Source organism: Nelumbo nucifera, chromosome 2, assembly GCF_055504915.1.
Source record: "Nelumbo nucifera cultivar China Antique chromosome 2, China Antique-T2T, whole genome shotgun sequence".
In the NCBI taxonomy this organism is placed as follows: Eukaryota; Viridiplantae; Streptophyta; class Magnoliopsida; order Proteales; family Nelumbonaceae; genus Nelumbo; species Nelumbo nucifera.
In genome coordinates this window covers 51,594,050-51,614,022 of record NC_142650.1, presented here as the reverse complement: position 1 = coordinate 51,614,022, position 19,973 = coordinate 51,594,050, and the positions used below count along the sequence as shown (strand labels likewise).

The window sequence follows — 19,973 nt, the reverse complement described above, 5'->3', positions numbered from 1 at the left end:
ACAACATACAAACTACACATCTTAATACTTTCGCTGGGCAAACATACATGCATTTTTCCATATTTAATTAACTTTGTCACAGGATTAAGGAACACCCGTCCAAGTTAATATTGATTGATTGCTTAAGATCATTGAGATGTGTACTTGAATATCATTCAAGAACGCATGACTTGAGACTAGAAGCTATATGTTTGTTTCAATATGTGAGCATTAGTGCTCCAAGAGAACCATTCAACATGGAATGCTTTGGAAAATGGAGACATAATTTTAAGTTATCATTTCTTTAAATAACAGGGTTCTTTGTTAATGTGGCGGATACCCATTTGCCCATTAGACCTAGATGGGAAAAAGGACTACATAGAATTAGAAATTGTTGATTGTCAACCAATTCAACCCAATGCTATGCATTCCTTCCTCTTTCGATGGCCAAATAGCTTTGCCTAAAAACCTCCTCTTTCCCTAATGTTGTAATGTGAGGTTTATCCAAAAACGTCCCTTCACTTTTACTGACAATGCTATCTCTCGACTCTTAGTTAATGAAGATATTTTTCTACCAAAAAGAGACTTTTACTGACAATGTTAAAACCTCCCTTCAAATAGCAAATGAACAATGTAATATCGTTTTTCTACACTTCATTTTATACAAAACGCCAACAATCTCAACTAACCATTAACAAACGAAGGAGCCAACTGACTCAGTTGGTAAGCTCTCTGACTCTGGCTGCTTGTAGCAGACTTGGGATCGGTACCAGCCTTCAACAAGCTTGGGGGGTTATGGGCCTTATGGCTATGGTGGCTATGGGCATTGCTTTAGTGCTCCCTGACAATGGAGATTCCAACCATCTTGAGTTATCTCGAGCTGCATTCCATACAAGCTCTTTACTCTGTAGTTGCGAATATATTTCTTCACTATATAATGGAAATCCAAATAAGCTACTAAAATTGAAAATTGAACAATCTATAATGTAGCTGAACATTGAACAAAGATTCAGTTGTATAACAAGCTTACATTCATATCCGAATAAATGAGAGAAAATAACGAAATTGGAAAAACAATACAGGATCAGTATTCAAAACAACTTCATCAGTCAAAGCCCCTAGAAAAATCAATAACGAAGTTCTGAGAGGCCCATCACACCGAAAGGAGACTGCATTTTCTCTTAGATTAAGAGCTTTTCAATGGCATCCTGCATTACCACAAATAAGTCATGAATATAAAGCATGGGCCTTTAATAAGAAATAAAATGGAAACGAATATAATGTAAAATTTAATGAGAATACCTTCAATTGCTGTATTTGGGATTTCAACTGGCTTCCCTCATTGCTTGTCACAGAGCAAGCAATGACAGGTCGTGTGACTCCACAAGCTCGTCCAAGGGCTTGTTTCGAAGGCACAAACACATAGGGCACATTCTGTGACGATCAGAAGTCAGTTTACTTGGTTATAACACATAGGGCACATTCATCAAACTTATTAAGTTATAACAAAGGGACTAAAAAAGAAAGTATCCACGTACACCAAAGCCATGTACAATGGGATTTACAAGCATTACTCATTAGTTACAAATTATGAACAAGTTATTTGGTTCTCCAAAACCACTGGACTTGGAATTATTTTATGGCCAACCAGGAATTGCAGAACAAACAAAAGATCCACCAAAATATACAAGAAAATTATTGAAATATTAAAAAGATAATAAATAAAAAAAGCACAGATTCAGTTATCTAGTATCTGATTTTACCAGAAAATCTTGTATGGGTTTCCAAGAACTAGTACGATGCATACTTTATAAAGGTTGGATATAATAAACAGGGATAAAAACTCTTCATTTCCTAAAATCTAAGTACCATTATTTAAATTTTGGATTTTTAAAATCAAGAATCTATACCAAGTTTTTGATCATGCAAAATTTGATTGAAATACAATTTGCTCCAAAATGCAATATTGCAATTATCAGCAATTGAGCAAAATTGAAAGTGCTTTAAGTAGCTATATTTTATCCACCAAATGGCACCTCCCAATCCCAACCTAGAGGGTTCAAGCCTGGAATTATTCAGAACTGGTGATGCACACCTTTTAGACTCTTGGCATTTCATTTTAATACATGTCCAGTTGTCCAATATTTTACCAACCCGTCCATCCCAGAACTGGTACTCTTCTTTTTCTTTTTATATTAACAACTATTGCTCTCATGTTAATTTTAACTTGTATTTTTTCTTATAGGGTCAATTTCACAACCCTATAACTATTTGGCTTCTGATTCTGACACGAGTCTCTGACAAATGAAACCTGTTTTGAAGCAGATACTCGTGCCAAGTCAGTCATTACTGAGTACACTAATGAACAGCACATGTACATTCTTGCATATGGTTTTACAAAGCATTTAATATTCTTTATTACATTTTGTCACAGTTATTTTGCTATCTGTGCATTTGGGGAGATTAAAGAATCCTTTGTATTCAGTAACTTATCTAACAGATGGAAGAAATGATGAGCCTTGATGACAACTGCGATGCAAGCCATCACAAAAATCAAAAGAAATGAGATTATATGATCAAGTCGCTAGTATTCCAAAGTTTTACATGCCAATATGATAAAGTAGATTTTAATAATACCTATATTATATCATGTATCTGATATTGTTAACTGAACTTGGTAGTAGCAACTTTCATAATCAATCATCAAGAAGATAAGAAAGGGTGAAAAATACATGTACTAAATTATAGCTTTGACATTTGAGTGACAATTACGATGTATGAAAAATATATGTTCTACCAAGGCTCAACAAATTATGCAATATCCACACCGGATATTTTTGGAAGCAAATCCTTTTCCATGACGAGGCATTCACAAAACAAAGACATGGGCTTTCTGCATTCATCCAAAAAGATAGAATCTTTGGCAAGATGTATTTAACATATCATCTTCCTGAAATAAACGAAGGAATCAAAACCACCCTGAACTTGACAAAAATTGAGAACCATCAAAAGTAAAATATCTCCATCCATTTCATTTTCTTGTTGTCAATCTTCTTAGCAATGATATATATTTCAAACAGTTTTTTTATCTTGAATGTTACTGTTGTCCAATCCTTTCCAACAGTTAAGTAAATTCTCTTCTCAGTTAATGGTATACCCATCCTTGAGAATAAACACAAAGTCAGTCTTTGTTGTCAGTTATAATCCTTTATTGACATTAGTTCTCTAATTTTGGACAGGGATTCCCATCTACTGCAAGAAATAAACAAGAAACAAGCCGTTCACATATCATACATCTAGAATACAATACTATAACAAACAATAACAATTCACCCCCACCCCCACTTCCAAGTTTTCTTTCCCACTCTGGTGGGCAAGGGATTGCGAAACTGGTACGTTAAATGGGTGAAAACATGTTTTGAACACAGGTCTGTGGGGTACCAGCATTCAAAGAACCATCAAGAGGAAAGAGAGGACCCTAATAATTTTATGATTCAGAGTAAAAGGTAATATATCCCGTCATTAGTAGTTTCAGAAGGTTAATGCATAATCATATTATATTATGAAACAATCAGACTGCTTTAGCTCATCGTCTATTCAAACGCAAATCAAACATCAACTGATTAAAGAAGAAACTAAAAAGAAACATATCGAAAAGAGAAGTTACCTTATCTTCCGCAAGCAAAGGAAGGTGTAGAAGGATTTCGAGCGGCTCTGTATCAGCGGCCATCACTATAAACTCCGAAACACCCCTGTTCAGCGTCTTCGTTGCTGAAACCAGAAGGAAGAAAGAGGGCCCATTACAACACTAAAAACACCCCAACAAACAAAGTAGAAGAAGTACGAATATAAAAAAGAATATACATTAACCTTCATTTGCACCCTTTTTGAGCTGCTTGTAGTTAGCAGCTTGCTGAATAAGGTCCAGTATTGTAATGGTGAGCTGCGCATCTGCAAGTGGGTATGCCTTTGGATTCACAGCTTCGGCAGTCTTGCATCAAACAAAAGAATAACACAAAACCAAGTAAGAACGAGACCAGTATCTGAGCCCAAGAACAATAAAAGAATATCCCAAAACACAAAGAACAGAACAGAGCAGGAATTCTAAATAGGGAGAGGGGAAGAGATACAGAGATACAGATAGAGGAGTTACCATTTTCTTTGATAGTAGAGTAAGCACCCGACAAAACTAGGGTTTTTGAGCAGCGAAAGGAAGCAACAGAAGGGTTTAAACTTTAAAGCGAGTGGAGGGTTGAAGAGAATTCGAGAGGCGACGGATTCTGCAGGAGCTGTTTGGTTACTATTATCTAGAATGGATTAATACCGTGACCAAACAGATCCCATTCTTGAAAACATTGGCTCCTGTCTCCTGAGTCCTGAGACTTGACTGACTCCCACAGTCCCTGTTGAAAAGTATGCGTAATCAAACGATTGAAAATCATCTGATCACGCTGATCTTTTTTCTGCCATATAGTTAGTGGGTCCTTCACTTAAATGTATTGAAAATATAGGGTCAATTACAAATAACACCTTGTACAAGGCTCAGTTTGAAAGGAGTATAAATATAAATACGTGAAGTGGTATCTGCATTCAATCGCTCTGTAAACATTTGAATGTAGTGTAAAACGTCATAGGGATAAAATGTTACTGTCAGTTCGATTTTGTCGGTGTTTGCATGGAGATGAGGTTTAGATCATAAATAAACGCAAAATGTCACTTATAGTAAGGTTTTACATCGATAATCACCTTTTTCGATGCTCCCCTTTTAATGGTTTAAAAAAATTCGAACGATTCCGTGTGGAAACTCCATCGACTGAATTTTACATCCATCAGGTTTACACTGCAAACAAATACTTACCCTTGAACTTTGTTTTGCAATAATGACTCTCTTAACTTCTTGATTCTAGCACTTTGCTCTTGTTGTTAGCATATTTTCAATGAACTTCATGTAATTCATTTTAAACGGGTGTTGATTTTTTAGATTTTGAGAGATGAGAAAGTTGGTAAATGTGATTTTGATTCCCATTAACCAAGATATTCATGTTTTTTTTTTTAATTTTATATGGGGTACATTTAAAAGTTGTCAACATTTGGGTGTGACAAGATACTAATTTCCCATGTGGGTTAGTTTACTTTCCCAATAGGGGGAAAGGTTGTCGACACTTAGATGGAACAAAATTGCCCCTTTTGGTAATATGTTTTTAGGGCTAAAACAGTGTTTATCTTATTTATCTTGGAAATAAAAGAATATGAGACTGTTTTATCTCTTTAACTTAATTTGTTTAAAATCCTAATTTCCATATATTTTTCTGAACTTTTTTTCAAGTTTATCTTGAAAATGATCAACTTATCAATGTTTTTGTGAACAATTGTATTATAGAATAGTTATTCTCATCATTTTGATTTTTGTTGCTATCACACCATAGGATTTCAAATAGGCACTTTGATAATTGGGTTCAACTATGATATGGGAAAGATATGATATCTGAAAAACTTCTCACCAGTTAATTGGAATCATAAGCGTGGTAGCCAATCAGGTGTTATTTATCAAAATTCATGGGTGGGTTTTGATTGGTCAAAATTCTTCCCATGCAATGTCTTTTTTGCACCATAGGTTTTCCCTTGATAATTTCATTTTTTATCAACTCCATTTAGCAGAGCCAGGACTAAGATGCAGGAATTTATAAATTAAGGGGGTGGGCCATTCCCCCGAAACAAAGTTGAGGGGGCTAAGTGTTATCACCCCCTAAGTACAATGTGGCTATCTACCATGGTGTTTTGATGCGTGGACGCTTTTTGGGACTGATTTTTAAGAAAAAACGCACATGCTTCCAAGACCTGTTTTTCACAAAAAAACGTTTCTGCCACGTAGGCAGTGAGCAATACTATGTTGTTTGGTAAGGCGATTTTCATCATCACTTTTCATGTATGTGCTCACATGTAAGCACCACATCAGTCAACCATTAGGGGAAATGGTTCACTGATGCATGAAACGCCAAATTTGACGTTTCATGCATCGGGGGGGTCCTGATTTTTGAGGCATGCCTAATTTTTTAATAATCGGCTGAACCAAACAATGAGATACATGGGCATTTGTTAAAACGCCTATGTGGATCTAACGTGGCACCATTTTTTTAAAAAACAGCCACGGTTCCAAACATCCCCTACATTTTATCCAAAAATATATTGAGAATTACTAATTTATTCCTTGTAGCTTATCAAATTCTTTTTGGATCCGTTTGGTTTGCAAGTATAAGGGTTCGAAATCAGATCCTAATTGGAATGGTCCAACTATTTGGTTGAATGGAATTGGAATCTCATTCTTATTCTGGTGGAATGGCATTCCCCCCACTTAAGGAAATGATCCTTTCCCTGGGAATGAGAATCCATTCCAGCCAATTGTGATTCCAATATGAACCAAATGGTGAGAGGAATAGACCATTCAATTTCCAAGGGATTCTAATTCCTATTCCAATTCAAATGTTAACTGTTAACAAAAGAGACCCTTATTTCTTTTTCCTTGACAACATACACAATATATCTAATGAGTAATGACTTGAGGAAAATGTATAAAAGGAAAAATTGTAGCACAAATTTAATAATAGAAAAACTGATTTTTTCTTGCAATTCTTTTTGGTAGCTTTTATTGCACCTCTTATCAAATGCCACAGTGTTTTTTTTTTTTTTTTTGGAAACGTTGCTTCCAAATAGACGTTTCCAAGAGCAACAACAACACTTTCTGTTATCCATTATAGGAAGTCCATGTCAATGCTACATCATGTCCTTGTTGGCATCAACGAGTTGCAATTTGAGAAAATGTCAAATTCGGCATTATTCCAAACCACGCCTTCTCGATTTCCAAGACGTGGCTTGAAGCACCGTTTTTTATGGAAAAATAGTTTCAAACATATTGGTGTTAGCATTGATGCTAAAAGATGATCCGGCCTTTGATTCAACAAGAGAGAGAGAGAGAGGTTATGCTTTCTAATTATTTAGCGGTTGTTTGGCATCGTTGTCGTTTCTTGGAGCAACAATGCCACATCAGTGCTACGTAGGAAAAAACGGTGCTCCAAGAAACAGCTGTCTATTTGGAACCATTTTTTCATAAAAAACGGTGCTCTAAGCCATGCCTTGGAAATCGGGAAGGCATGGCTTGGAGCAACGCCAAATTTGGCGTTTCCTAGAGCTGCAGCTCGTTGCTGCCAATAGGACAGTGATGTGGCACTGGATAATGGGTAAAAGTGCAGAAAATGTTTCTTGAAGCATTGGTACCAAACAAAAAAACTTGTTGTTGCTCCAGGAAATGTCCTACCTGGCAGCAACGATTCCAAACAAAAAAAATTTGAACCCACACATCAGCAGCACCGTTTTTACAACTGCAGCATCGATGCCAAAAGTACACTTAAAAATTTAACTAGTTTTATTAATTAAGATAATCCATACGGACAAACAGAGAGAGGTTTGAATTAAAAAAAAAAAAAAAAGTGGATGAATGAGCTTCACTACACAGATGATGTTTGCAATAAACACAGTGACATCAAGCTCTCCCCGCCATTACAATGATGAAAATATTCCACGACTATAGCGAATTTGAGAACACTTTCTTAATTGGTGGGGAGATCTGAATATATAGCAATTGGACTTCTGACCCTATGAATTCCGTCAGACCAAACCAATGATCCAAACACTGCAGGATGTTTTAATGATAGCTCACCTACACTGACAGTCACAACAAAAGACTTCTTCTCGTTCAATGCCTTAAACGACAGAACACTGGGTTCGACGCTGATTTTCATCTCAGGACCTGAAGAAGTTACTTTCGCCTTGTATGTGGAGTTTGGGAAGCCAACGTTGGTAACAGTCCGCGTAAAGTTAGTCTTGAATGGCTTCAAGTCTGGAACATAACGTCCCATTGAAGGGTAATTGAGATCCTTAGCTTCGCCTGTCCTCGCCTTGGGGCAACTGCTGTTGTCACCTGATATAAGCCTAACCTTCCTCGAATCGTAGCCCATATTGCACAGCATTTCTATGTAGTTTTCTTTATGGGCATCATAAACCAAACCAGGGTTCTTAGCTTTCACTGGATCAATATGGCCAGAACCATAAGCAAATACAGTGTCTTCATTTTTAACAGCACTCATACGCCGAGCTATACAAATAAGGAAATTTTGCGTGTGTATGTGTTAGAATTAAGTTTTAACATATATAATACATGAAGAAGCTCAGAATGAAATTAAAAGCTATATATGTTTGATTATCAAACTTAGAGAGAGAGAGAGAGAGAGAGAGAATGGGTACCAGTAGTCATAAGAGCAGATTTAAGGGCAGCAGGCGACCAATCAGGGTGGAAGCTTTTGACATAAGCAGCTGAACCAGTAACGTGTGGGCAAGCCATGGAGGTCCCAGACAATATGCTATACTCCACTGATCTTGTATCCCCATCATCATTAGATGGTGAAGCAATAGGCGAAAATGCTGCCAAAATATTTACTCCTGGGGCACTTATATCTGGCTGCAATATATTTTCCCAGGAGATCGATCGAAATTAATAGAACTGAAGACAGAGAGTGGAGAAGTGAGAGAGGGAGAGAAGAAACAATAAAATATACAAATAAAGATGAACCTTAATAATGTCTGGTATGATTACGCTTGGTCCACGAGATGAAAATGAAGCTACTACAGGAGCACTTGAATCGTGAATTGCTTCACTTTTCAAAATCTTTGCCTGAGGATTTCTGAGGATAAAACATAAAAAGTGATTGTTTGGAGTTTGGACAAGCATATTATAAGTACAATCTCAAAGATGAATTGAAAGCATTACAATGGCTTTAGTTTAATTAATTTGATTAAATTACATTAACTCCATTATTCAATTTTATTGTGAAGTTTGATGGTGATTTTGCTCTGACTTAATGACATCAAATTCAAACACAATTTTGTTCTGAAAGAGTAGTTCGCAGTTAAATTAAAAATAAGAAAAGATAAAAATATAGATGAATTGAGCTAGGGTGGCTTACCTTGTGGAATTCAGATAAAGCTTGAGCTTCTCCCCATTCTCGGAGGATAACAGTACTGCAGGAAGAGGATAAGTTAAAGCAACATCATTGAATACTCTATCTATCATGAGTACCCCAAGAGCACCGGCTCGCATAGGTTCCGCTCCTAATGAGACCTTATCACATAGCACAATCTTCCCCTTTACCAAACGCCTATCTAAACAACCATAACTGCAACGTCTGAAATGAAGCAAAACAATATCTTAGCTAGTTTCAATTAAGTAGTCTTTCTCTGAAAGAAACTTGAAATTAATTCTATCAATTTAATCCGGCCACAGATGAAATATACCGAACACTAGTAAAATCACATAGCGTTGAAGCAGTTGTGCCATACACAAGATCAACTTTACTTCTTCTTCTTGAACCAAATGAATTAACAGATCTACCCTGAACCCATTAAACCAAATGTAAGTTTGGAATTCTTGAAATAACTGATGATGACTTACAGTACTAATTGATTAAAGAAAAAACGTGATTGGTATATATGCTTAATTAATTACCACAAGCTGTGTACCATCCCCTAAAACAAGTCTGTCAATAATTTGACGGTCTATACTACTGGCTGCTACAGAAAACATCCATGGTGCAACACTTGAAGTTGACCCTCTCTCTGGACCAAAATTCCCAGCAGAACTGGAGGTTAGGATGCCTTTGGCCATGGCATGAAATGTACCAATAGCAAGGGAATCTGCAGATAACTCAGCTGCTGCACTATGTCCCAATGAAAGGGAGATTATATCTACACCATCAGCAATGGCATCGTCAAAGGCAGAGAGGATATCTTCTTCAACACAACCTATATAGCTGCAGACCTTGTACACAGCAATTCTAGCTGATGGCACTCCTCCCCTTGCATTTCCTCGAGCCATTCCATAAAAGCTCACACCCACCACTCTGTTCCCTGCTGCTGTTGAGGCTGTGTGTGTGCCATGTCCTTCCCTGTCCCTTGCAGTTTCCTCAATCTCAGTGTAAACTCGAGCGCCGATCAGCTTACTGCAATAATAATTACATTAATTAATACATTATATTCCAGATTGCTGACACGTACACTGTGAATGCATGCATGAAAGACATGATCAATGTTAATTTGACATCTCAAGATATATAAATAAATAAATGAAGAGAACATTTGCCTTCAACCTATACTCAGTATTCAATTCCTATATAAATACTAATTAACACAACAAATTTAATCTCGTTAGAAGAACCATTATATTAGGCCAGCCAGCCATGGTCCATGGAGTGAAGAAAATTACTTGTTGCAGGTGAAATTGGTGCCACCATTACAAGTACCCTTCCATTTCTTGGGAGGAGGGCCGAATCCTTTGTCACTGAAACTTTCAGACTCCGGCCAGATTCCGGTGTCAAACACACCAACTATCACATCACTCTCAGCATTCAGTTGTCTTTTCGTTGCCGCAGTTAAACCCATGAAATTCCAGGATCTCGTTGTATGAAGCTGGAGGGTTCTACTTGGAAACACCGATACAACACCATCCATGCCTGATGAGAAAGACTTAATAATATATAGTAATTTATATAGATGAGAAGAAATCAAATTTTCTTTTAATTAGCTAGCTAGGCGTAAATTAAATTAATAAAGGAAATAAAGGGTCTTGCATTACTAACGGGCAAGTTTTTGTCTCTCGCGCTCGTTTAGCTTGGCTGCAAACCCATTAAAACTTCTCTTATAGCTGCGTACGAGGGACTCAGTCGCCGAGCTTCAAAGGAAAAATATATAATAGTCCATTAATTGATCAGAAGCACGAACAGCAATTATCAGAGCAGAGCCATAAAGTTGAAGCAAGAATTAATAATACACAGCCACTGGATGTATAATACAGACCTTCCCTCAAGAACTTGTTGCAGAATGCTAAGATGCTGAGATGAAGGTGAATATCCATCCTGATCAGGATTAAGGGCGCCCATGTACACAATGTGAACCTAAACCATTATCATCATCGGCATCATCACCATGATATTAATTATATATATACAGCCACAATATTAATTATATATTGATCAATTGTTAGACGGACCAAAATAATATATATATATATTCTTTTAACTTTGCATGCATGCATGCATGAACCAAGAGAAATCCATGTATTATATATTGGAAGGTCTATGTTCTGGAATCTGAACAATATCATCAGCCATTCATCGCCAACTGAAGAAGCTAAATGGCCCATCAACATAACTAGAGAATCCATATTAGCTGCTATTCATACAGATCTATATACTCAGCATAGAATATAGCACCAGATTAACAAAAGATTAATATCGATCTAAACGCACGTAGTAGCTATATAAAAAGCGAAGATGCATGACTTGCCTTTCTATCTTCCTCATCAGTAGCATTAACGACGATGGCCATGAAAACTACTAGAATAATGTGAGAAAACGAGAGAGACTTCAAGGTAGCCATTCTTGGATGCTGATGGCTGATGAGTGAAGATGATCAGGATTCAGGAGGCCTACATTTATATGGCCGGGGCGGGAGAGATACCAAATCAAGAAACTACTCAATAATATTATATATTTACTAGAATTCTATCCAAGCACTGAGCACTTATAGAAATACAACTAATTAATCTATTACTAAAACTGAAACCATTTACAGCAAGGTAATTTGAATTTTGATTTCATTTCACACTCCACACTCCGCAGAAATGAAAACCCAAAAATGTGGGAATATCAATAATTAATTATATTAAACAAAGATGATCCAGTCAGCGGTTCAGTTTGGACTTCAAAATGATGCATTCGATAATGGGTTAGCATTTTAATTACTGCAAAATTAACCAATCCATTAATTAGGCAAAAGTATCAAACGGGGGCAATTTCTTGGGTACATACGTACAGTACACGGAAATTTTAGAACCAATACATGGATTAAGACTTATTAATGATGCTTAGAAAACAAACGTTGCTGGAAAACAACCATTCTCTCAACTTCTTTCAAGTTTCAAATAACATCAAGTCTCTTGTCTATTTGTCTAAAGTCTCCTCTCTAATTTCTCAATTCTAACTAATTGGGTTCAATCTCACTTAATTAAGGTTGTGTTTGGTTTGAAAGAACAGGTAGGGAAAGGTAGCGAAACCTGATCTTATTCCTTTAATTTATTATATAAAAACAAATTTTTTAAAGAGCCCATAGGGTTATTTATAACAAATCCTTTAAGGCTCAGTTTGGAAGGAATACAAATGCAAATATGTACAATACAAATACATACAAAATAATTTAATATATAACTACTAAATTAGTACTAATACAAAATATAAAGTTTTGCACTCTACATATTTGCATTTGTACTCCTTCCAAACTGAGCCTAAAGGAAAACCACTGAAATGTTTAACAATTAAATAAGTGCATTATTTTAATGGCTTATAATTATATAATTAATAATTTAATATATAACTACTAAATTAGTAATAGTATTATATCGAATAATATTGCATTTATTAAGTTATTTTTGGTAATTTATTTAGCCGTTAATTAATACATTGATAATAATTTTTGTTATGCATTAATATTACCAAACAAGGAATGACACTCACCTAATTAATACTCTCATATATTTACTATTATGTTTCTGGACTATTTTACCATTATTATTTACCTCCCAGCTTTATTTCATAAAAAATTAGAAATTTTAATTCCCATGTATATATAGGATCAATAAACAAGTAGCCTAATATATCTAAAATTAGAACTGCATTTAAAATAGTAATTAGCAATATAACTGAATATCTACAATTATTAAAATATTAATTAATTTTTAGGATAAATTACAGTACTTTGGGGGTAGTGACACATGTCTGCCCCAAACTTTTTTTTTATATATATAGAGGAGAAAAATAAGGAAAATCTAAAAAGACGACCTTCGTTCAGTAAAATGACCCTAAGTATCAAAGAAACAAATAAAGTTGCAATAAATAACCACTTAAACTTTTGGATTTCACGCTTTGCCCCTGACGTTAGCATTCTGTTTAGCTTCATAAAATATTTTGTTAAATATTTCTAAAACCCAAATTACCCTTATGAAAATTTATGAGACCATTTTGCCTTTTAATTTAGTTTTTTTTTTTTAAATCCTATCTTTCACATGTTTCTCTCAATTTTCTATAGACAATGTTGATCTTGAGACTGCCATGATTCCGATTCATCAATGCCTTTAGAACAATTTGTATTTTTTATCTTCTTTTTTCGTTGAAACAATTTATTCTTTAAAATAGTTGTTTTTCCCATAGAATTTTGAATGAATAATTTAGTAATTTTACTTTCACTATCAACCCTTTAATAAGTCATGGAAAAAATTGTCGACACCTAAAAATTAGAGGGGTGGTCTGTGTAAAATTGGGATTAGCTGAATGTGATAGCCAGCTGTGGAAATGCCTCACACTAACCATATGCTAAGGGGCGGTTTCATGATGCTCAACTTAAAAGTCTATTGCTTTGTCTTTTAATGAATAAATTTTTAAGAGGATTATGGGTTCTTTAACGGTTGAAACTTAAATTGGGAAGATCACTATACCCTTGAAAATTTTGTTATTTAATTATTATTTTGATAACTAAAAGATAAAACAATAATTCTTTCAGTTCAACAACTTCAGCCGTTATAGGAGTGAGTGATTATGGGCCATATGCATTAATAAGTAGTGTGCGGCGTTATCATTGGTTCAACATCCCACTACACAGCCATTGCATTTAGTAGGGATGATAACGGGCGGGTTTGGAGAAGGTTTTGTAAATTCTAGACCCTATTCGCCTCCCTAAACCTCTCAACTCGTACCCACCCTAAAACCTGTAATGGATTGGATTTTGAGAATCCAAACCCTCCCCACACATGAAAGTGCAAAACTCTCCCTAACCCCACTCTCCCCGCATTCAAGGGTAGGGGCAGGTTGGGTTTGAAACCTGCATCTAATTTCCTATTATTTCTTATGATATATAAGCAATAAATAAGTAAAATAACACAAATAAACATCAAGTTTTCTACTTATTTCATAAAGACATGTAAAAAACACATAAACTAGCAATTATCCTTCACATAAAATTAAATATTATTAAATTCAACACATAGTACATAAAGTTTATATGCTTTCTAACAATATGCGGGTCAGGGAGGGTTAGGTTTAGCCTAATACCGTACCCTACTCATACCCATACAGGTTGTAGAATGCCAAAACTCGTGCTCGCCCCAAAACCCATCATTTAAGCAAAAAAAAAACTGGCCCGTTGAGGAGTATAGGGGCGGTTACCCACCAGGTAGGGTAGAAAATGTCATCCCTACATTCAGCTAATATGATCTCATATTTATGTTGTTTGATTAGATATTTTATTTATGGTAAAAATAAAATTTTGTTTTCATGTTTATGAGGCAATGCTACCTTTAAAACTTTGCTGTTGAAGTCTCTTTTTGTTTTTATTAAATGATGTTTAAAGAAAATAAAGGACTTTTTTTTTCTTTCAAAATTTCCTATGTTTTTGAGCATTGAGTATTTTCTTCTTTTTTTTTTTCTTTCACTTCAGTCATTTCACATAGCATGACCACTTTACCATAAAACTAGTGAAGGGAGCCCTACGTTGTAGGGTTCCGCTCATAAACTATCAGGCTTGAGCTTGATTCGAATTAGAATCTTGAGCTCGAGCTCGAACTCGGCTCGAATCAAAAGCTTAAAAGTTCGAGCTCGACTACCTATGATTGCAAGTCTCTCAAGCAGCCAAGGTCCCCCTCAATTGTCAAGGTGCTAAATCGAGGTCTCCCTCAGCTACTGAAGTGTCAAGTTGAGGTTCCCCTACCAGGCAAGGTGTCGAGCTAAGGTCTCCCTTAGTTGACAAGGTGTTGAGTTGAGGTCTCCCTCAGTTGTCGAGGTGCTGAGCCGAGATCTCCCTCAATGACTGAGGTGCGGAGCCGAGGTCTCCCTTAGTAGTTGAAGTGTTGTCTAGCTCAAGCTCGATTCGATTTAGAGACTTGAGCTCGAGCTCAAGCTCGGCTTGAGTCAAAAGCTCAGAAGTTTGAGTTCGGCTACCTTCGACTACACGTCTCTTAAACAGTCGAGGTGCCAAGCCGAGGTCTCCCTCAATTGCCGAGGTGCCAAATTGAGGTCTCCCTCAACTGCCGAAGTGTCGAGTTGAGGTTTTCCTAGCAGGCAAGGTATCGAGCTAAGGTCTCCCTTAGTTGACAAGGTGCCAAACTGAGGTTTCCCTCAATTGTCGAGGTGCTGAGTCGAGATCTTCCTCAGTGACCAAGGTGCCAAGTCGAGGTCTCCCTCAGTGGTCGAGGTGTCGTCTAGCTCGATCTCGATTCGAATTAGAGACTTGAGCTTGAGCTCAAAAGTTTGAGTTCGGCTTGGCTCGAACTCGACTACCTTTGTATGCAAGTCCCTTAGCAGCCGAGATGCCGAGCTAAGGTCTCCCTCAGTTGGAAAGAGAGTGACATTCATGTAAATTATAAGGAGAGAGAGATGGCATTCTTGTAATTTGTAAGAAAGATTGAGAGAGAAAGAGAGAGAGAGAGAGAGAGAGATGATAGGAAAGAGTGGCATTCTTGTAATTTAAAAGAAAAAAAAACAAGAGAGAGAGAGAGAGAAAGAGTTGGTAGGAGAGAGTAGCATTCTTATAAATTGAAAGAAAAAAGCAGAAGAGAGAGAGAGTTGGTAGAGAGTGGAATTCTTGTAATTTCTATGAAAAATAGGCCAAAAACACTGTTAGATTCCATTTGTCTCTTCCTTAGACCTTCTTACATACACATTTCAGCTTAATATATTTATATAGATGCTATTTTTTCTACCTTTTTTTATAGAATTTCATAGCTAAAAATTAAAATTAAGGGGGTTTTCGAAGACAATACATTTGTTTTTGTTTTCAAAAATAAAACCAATCATTTTATCAAACACCCTCTAAATCATTCTATTTAAATTCACACCCATATGTGAGTAGTCTGTAGTCGTAGCACCCAATATAATGGGTTTAACCTAGGCCATAGCCTAGCCTAGTTTACACCCCATGCTTGAAATCGCGGTTGTAGCAATTTATTTTTTACCCAAAAAATAGTAGTTTATGTAAAATTGAAAATGCAATTGATGTACTTTTACATTGATTCATTGTGGATATGAAGGTGTGAGAGCTCACAATCTAAATCTATATCTATACTATATATAAAAGTGTGGATATAAAGTGAAGGTTTTTTTTTTTGGGACTAAAATTACCCCCTATTTCTTTGTTTGAGAAAATGTATAAAAATCATTTTATTATAATTTTAATGTTAACTTTAATAGCTACTACAATGCCCATATTTAAGGGTTAGAAATGCAACTTAAATTATTACTTTCCACCATATTTAATTAAATGCTACTAATTAGATCCATGTCAATATTTAACAATATAAGCCCATATATTTTAAAAATGACTAAAAAACAAAACCATTATTTATCCAAGTTGTAGCTAAGCAATTCAACATCTGAATCAAATTGATCAACTTATGAAGTCATAGTTAGGTAATAAAATTTTTAAAATAGAAATAAATATATAAAATGTAAAAAATGTAAAAAAAAATTAAACATGTTTATGATATTTTTATTAATCAATTTAAAAAAAATAAGTGTAATAAATAAGAATTATTTTTATTGATAATAAAAATAAAAAGCATAATTTAGAACTGACAAAAAATGAAATTATTTTACTGTTTAGCAAAGATCAATAGTTCAATTTTTGGGTCAAATATGTTAACATTTAATGTCATAAATAAATATAAAATTATTAAAACATAAAATAAAAAAAATACATAAATTTTACAAAAAAAAACTTTCATGCATATGTATAATATCATATATTTACCATATTAAACAAAAAGTAAGTGTGACATACTAGAATTATTTTTACACATAGAAATACAAAAAAAAGTTATAGAAAAAAATTGAACACATATATAATTCTATATTTACACAACTATTAAAATATGAATAAGATTTTGGAACTTTTTTTTAACTAAATTACTCATTTGTGAATTTAATCCCTATTTAATTATAAGGTTTAAATTGTAAATTAAAATACTACTTTTTACCTCATCCAATTCCCTCCATTTAAATCTTACATTTATTTTATAAATAAACAAAAGAAAAGATACACCAAAAAGATAAAGCATTAAAAAAAAAGAAGAATCTATCCAAGCAAGTAGGCCAATAAGTGATACTTGAAACTTCATAACTCAATCCTTGTTTTGTTTTTTTTTGGTAAAACTCATAACTCAATCTGATTATCACATATTTGGATAATGTATTTATGTAATTAGATTTAGATTTTGCAATATGCATATGATTAATAATAAAAATAAAAAAATAAAAATACATAAAGTTTATAGAAATTTTTGGATGCATTATTATTATCATTATCATCATCTAAAATTGCTACATGCAAAAGCACGTATACACTTACTAGTAAAAAAAGTCAAAGGCATGATGAAAAGTAAGTGAGGAAAAACCATCGTCAAGGCTATGCTTTATTTAATAGAAAATAAGAAAAAAAATAGAAAGTTGAGGATATTTTCTTAACAAATTAGTATTGAAATACCTTATGAACTCTTATTTCTTATTAAACCAAGCACAACCAAGAGGGGAAGAGCGTATCTAGTCTAACAACCTCTTCTTTAAATATGTCAAGGTAATAAATACCCTCATACAACATTTAGAGGACTTTTTTTTTTGGTAAAAATGATAATCCATTGAACAAATAAAAACAAGGGGAACAAAAGGAAAACACAGAGACAACAAACAAACAGCAAAAAGAAAAAAAAAAAAACTAAATCAAAGAAAAGAGCATCAACTGCACTACAACAGATCAAAATAGGTGGAGTTTGAAGATTTCAATAGATCAACACTTAGAGCCTCCTAAATGCAACTCGAAGGAGACCAAAATAGATCTTCAAGGCCGCTCATAGGTGGCGTTGGGACATTTGCTTCTCTTCTAACAAACTGAAACTCAAAGGAAGTACCACAAAAGCATATAAATATCGTCAATAATAAGCCATATATTTGGAGGACCATCAAAAAAAGTTTTTTTAGGGCCTTTCATTTTTTTGGATTTTGAGAAGAGGAAGTTGGTAAATGGAATTTTGGTTTCCATCTACTAAGATATTCATCTTCTTTTTTCAGATTTTGTCGGGTCTATAAAAAATTTATTGTCCTTGGGTATAGGAAATAAAACAACATACGTAAATGCACTTACTCCATGTAAGCATTTCTTAACAGGGCCTTAATACCCCTGTGGAGGGGAATCAAACGAACCTGCTTTAAGAGTTTTAACTACAGAGCTTGATCCAAATTCCGCTATTAGATTTGAGAGGCCCAAACAACACTCACGAATTGCAAAAAGTTCAGCATAAAATGAGAAGGAAGGCAGTTCTACAATCCTCAGCCGTCCGATCTAAAAGCAAAACCAAAGCCTCCTAAACCATTGGTTCATTGGTTTTGTTTTGGACGTTTCCAGGATTCTGCTTCCATCTGTGTTTGCTTTTTTAACAAACTTGATCTTGGAATGTCCAAAAAGCCTGAGAAGAAGCAGAATCCTCAAAAAGGAGAGAAGCCTATCGAGTCTTGTTTAAAAGCTTTCTTCACTTCATCATGATCATGTTGGCAAGAGTGACAGGGACATTAGGACTATGAATAATATCATAAAAGATAAAGTCAGTTTTTGCTTTCCAAAATGCCATAATAGTATAGCTGAAAATTCAATAAAATTGAAAGGTTACACCACAATGCTCCAGCCACCATATCCACCAATCATCAAGCAAAGATATTAAAACTACAGCCACCAAGAAGCTCTCCCATGATCACAGTTTAACAAAGCATGAGTAATGAATTTAGCTTCTTTATGACAAAGAGGACACTGATTATTCAAGGCCATTCCCCGATGAGAAAGAACATCCTAAACAGCTGTATATGCTATTCAAGCAGCATTTATAGACAAAAGCTTTAATTTTTGGAGGGATTTCTAGGGCCTAATTCTTTTTCAATTTTTAGACTCCAACCTGTTATCAGACTTAGAATGGTTCTTCGCATGCTGATATGCCAAAGGATCAACTGATTTAACTGACAACTGTCCGTTAGCAAATGGAATTCAGTCAGTGCTAAGCCCGTTCAAACAACCATCATAGCATTCTATTGGGAATATCTCCCATGAAATAAAACTTAGAAGTATGGAGATGTTTCCAATGCAAGGCCGAACGGGCCTTGCACTGACTGAAGCCAATCTCGTCCATTAGGGTCAGGTACTTGAGGACTTTTACATATAATAATTATTCCCCTACCTCCAGTCTTAAATGAAACTTCACACATGATGAGACCAGATCTGCTCCTTACACAGGGCGCCTCACATGCACATCCCATCATCTATTAGGGACATCTCCCATACTTATACATTATTATTCACGGGAGATGTACCCAATGCATGGTGAGATGTGCCTGTGAGGTTGGTGTGAGGAGCAGATCCCAATTCACACATGATGCATGGAATAGGTACCACCTACAATTAGCGAATTGGGATCTGCTCCTCACAGATTGAAACTCACACCGATCTCACAGTTACACCTCTGTACCCTCTATTGGGAACATCTCCTCATGAATAATAAATATAAATACAGGGCCAAGACATGCTGTGAGGTCAATGTGAGATGCACTCTGTGAAGAGAAGATTGGCCTGAGAATAAAAGTGGGACTGTCTGACGTGATTGGACACCTGGTTTGTTAGACATGTACCAATCAAATTGTTGGACTAGTGTTTCAAATTGTTGTCGAATTGGCCAATTGGTCCCAAAGATTTAAAAACCGGATCGGACATGGAATCATTTTGGCCACCGATTTTTGAGTCGAATGGTCCAACCGTATGATTCGAATGGATGGCCCATTCTGATTTAAAATTTTTAAAACAGCCAAAAA

The 19,973-nt window shown here is 35.3% G+C and overlaps 2 protein-coding genes across 2 annotated transcripts; both read right to left on the bottom strand.

Annotated features, from left to right (window-relative positions):
* Nucleotides 1-942: 942 nt before the first annotated feature.
* Nucleotides 943-4,274, bottom strand: LOC104601142 (uncharacterized). The gene is made up of 5 exons (XM_010264369.3): nucleotides 4,133-4,274; nucleotides 3,850-3,970; nucleotides 3,647-3,750; nucleotides 1,282-1,413; nucleotides 943-1,187 (listed from the first exon to the last, which is right to left on the bottom strand). The coding sequence occupies exons 1-5, from the start codon at nucleotides 4,133-4,135 to the stop codon at nucleotides 1,161-1,163; spliced, it is 387 nt and encodes a 128-aa protein (XP_010262671.1). The 5' UTR covers nucleotides 4,136-4,274; the 3' UTR covers nucleotides 943-1,160.
* Nucleotides 4,275-7,376: 3,102 nt separating this feature from the next.
* LOC104601316 (subtilisin-like protease SBT4.3) lies at nucleotides 7,377-11,578 on the bottom strand. The gene is made up of 10 exons (XM_010264603.3): nucleotides 11,371-11,578; nucleotides 10,882-10,979; nucleotides 10,665-10,756; nucleotides 10,292-10,538; nucleotides 9,536-10,028; nucleotides 9,325-9,422; nucleotides 8,997-9,215; nucleotides 8,603-8,714; nucleotides 8,278-8,491; nucleotides 7,377-8,128 (listed from the first exon to the last, which is right to left on the bottom strand). Exons 1-10 carry the CDS (start codon nucleotides 11,461-11,463, stop codon nucleotides 7,584-7,586), a joined length of 2,211 nt encoding a protein of 736 aa, XP_010262905.2. The 5' UTR covers nucleotides 11,464-11,578; the 3' UTR covers nucleotides 7,377-7,583.
* Between the last annotated feature and the right edge of the window lie 8,395 nt (nucleotides 11,579-19,973).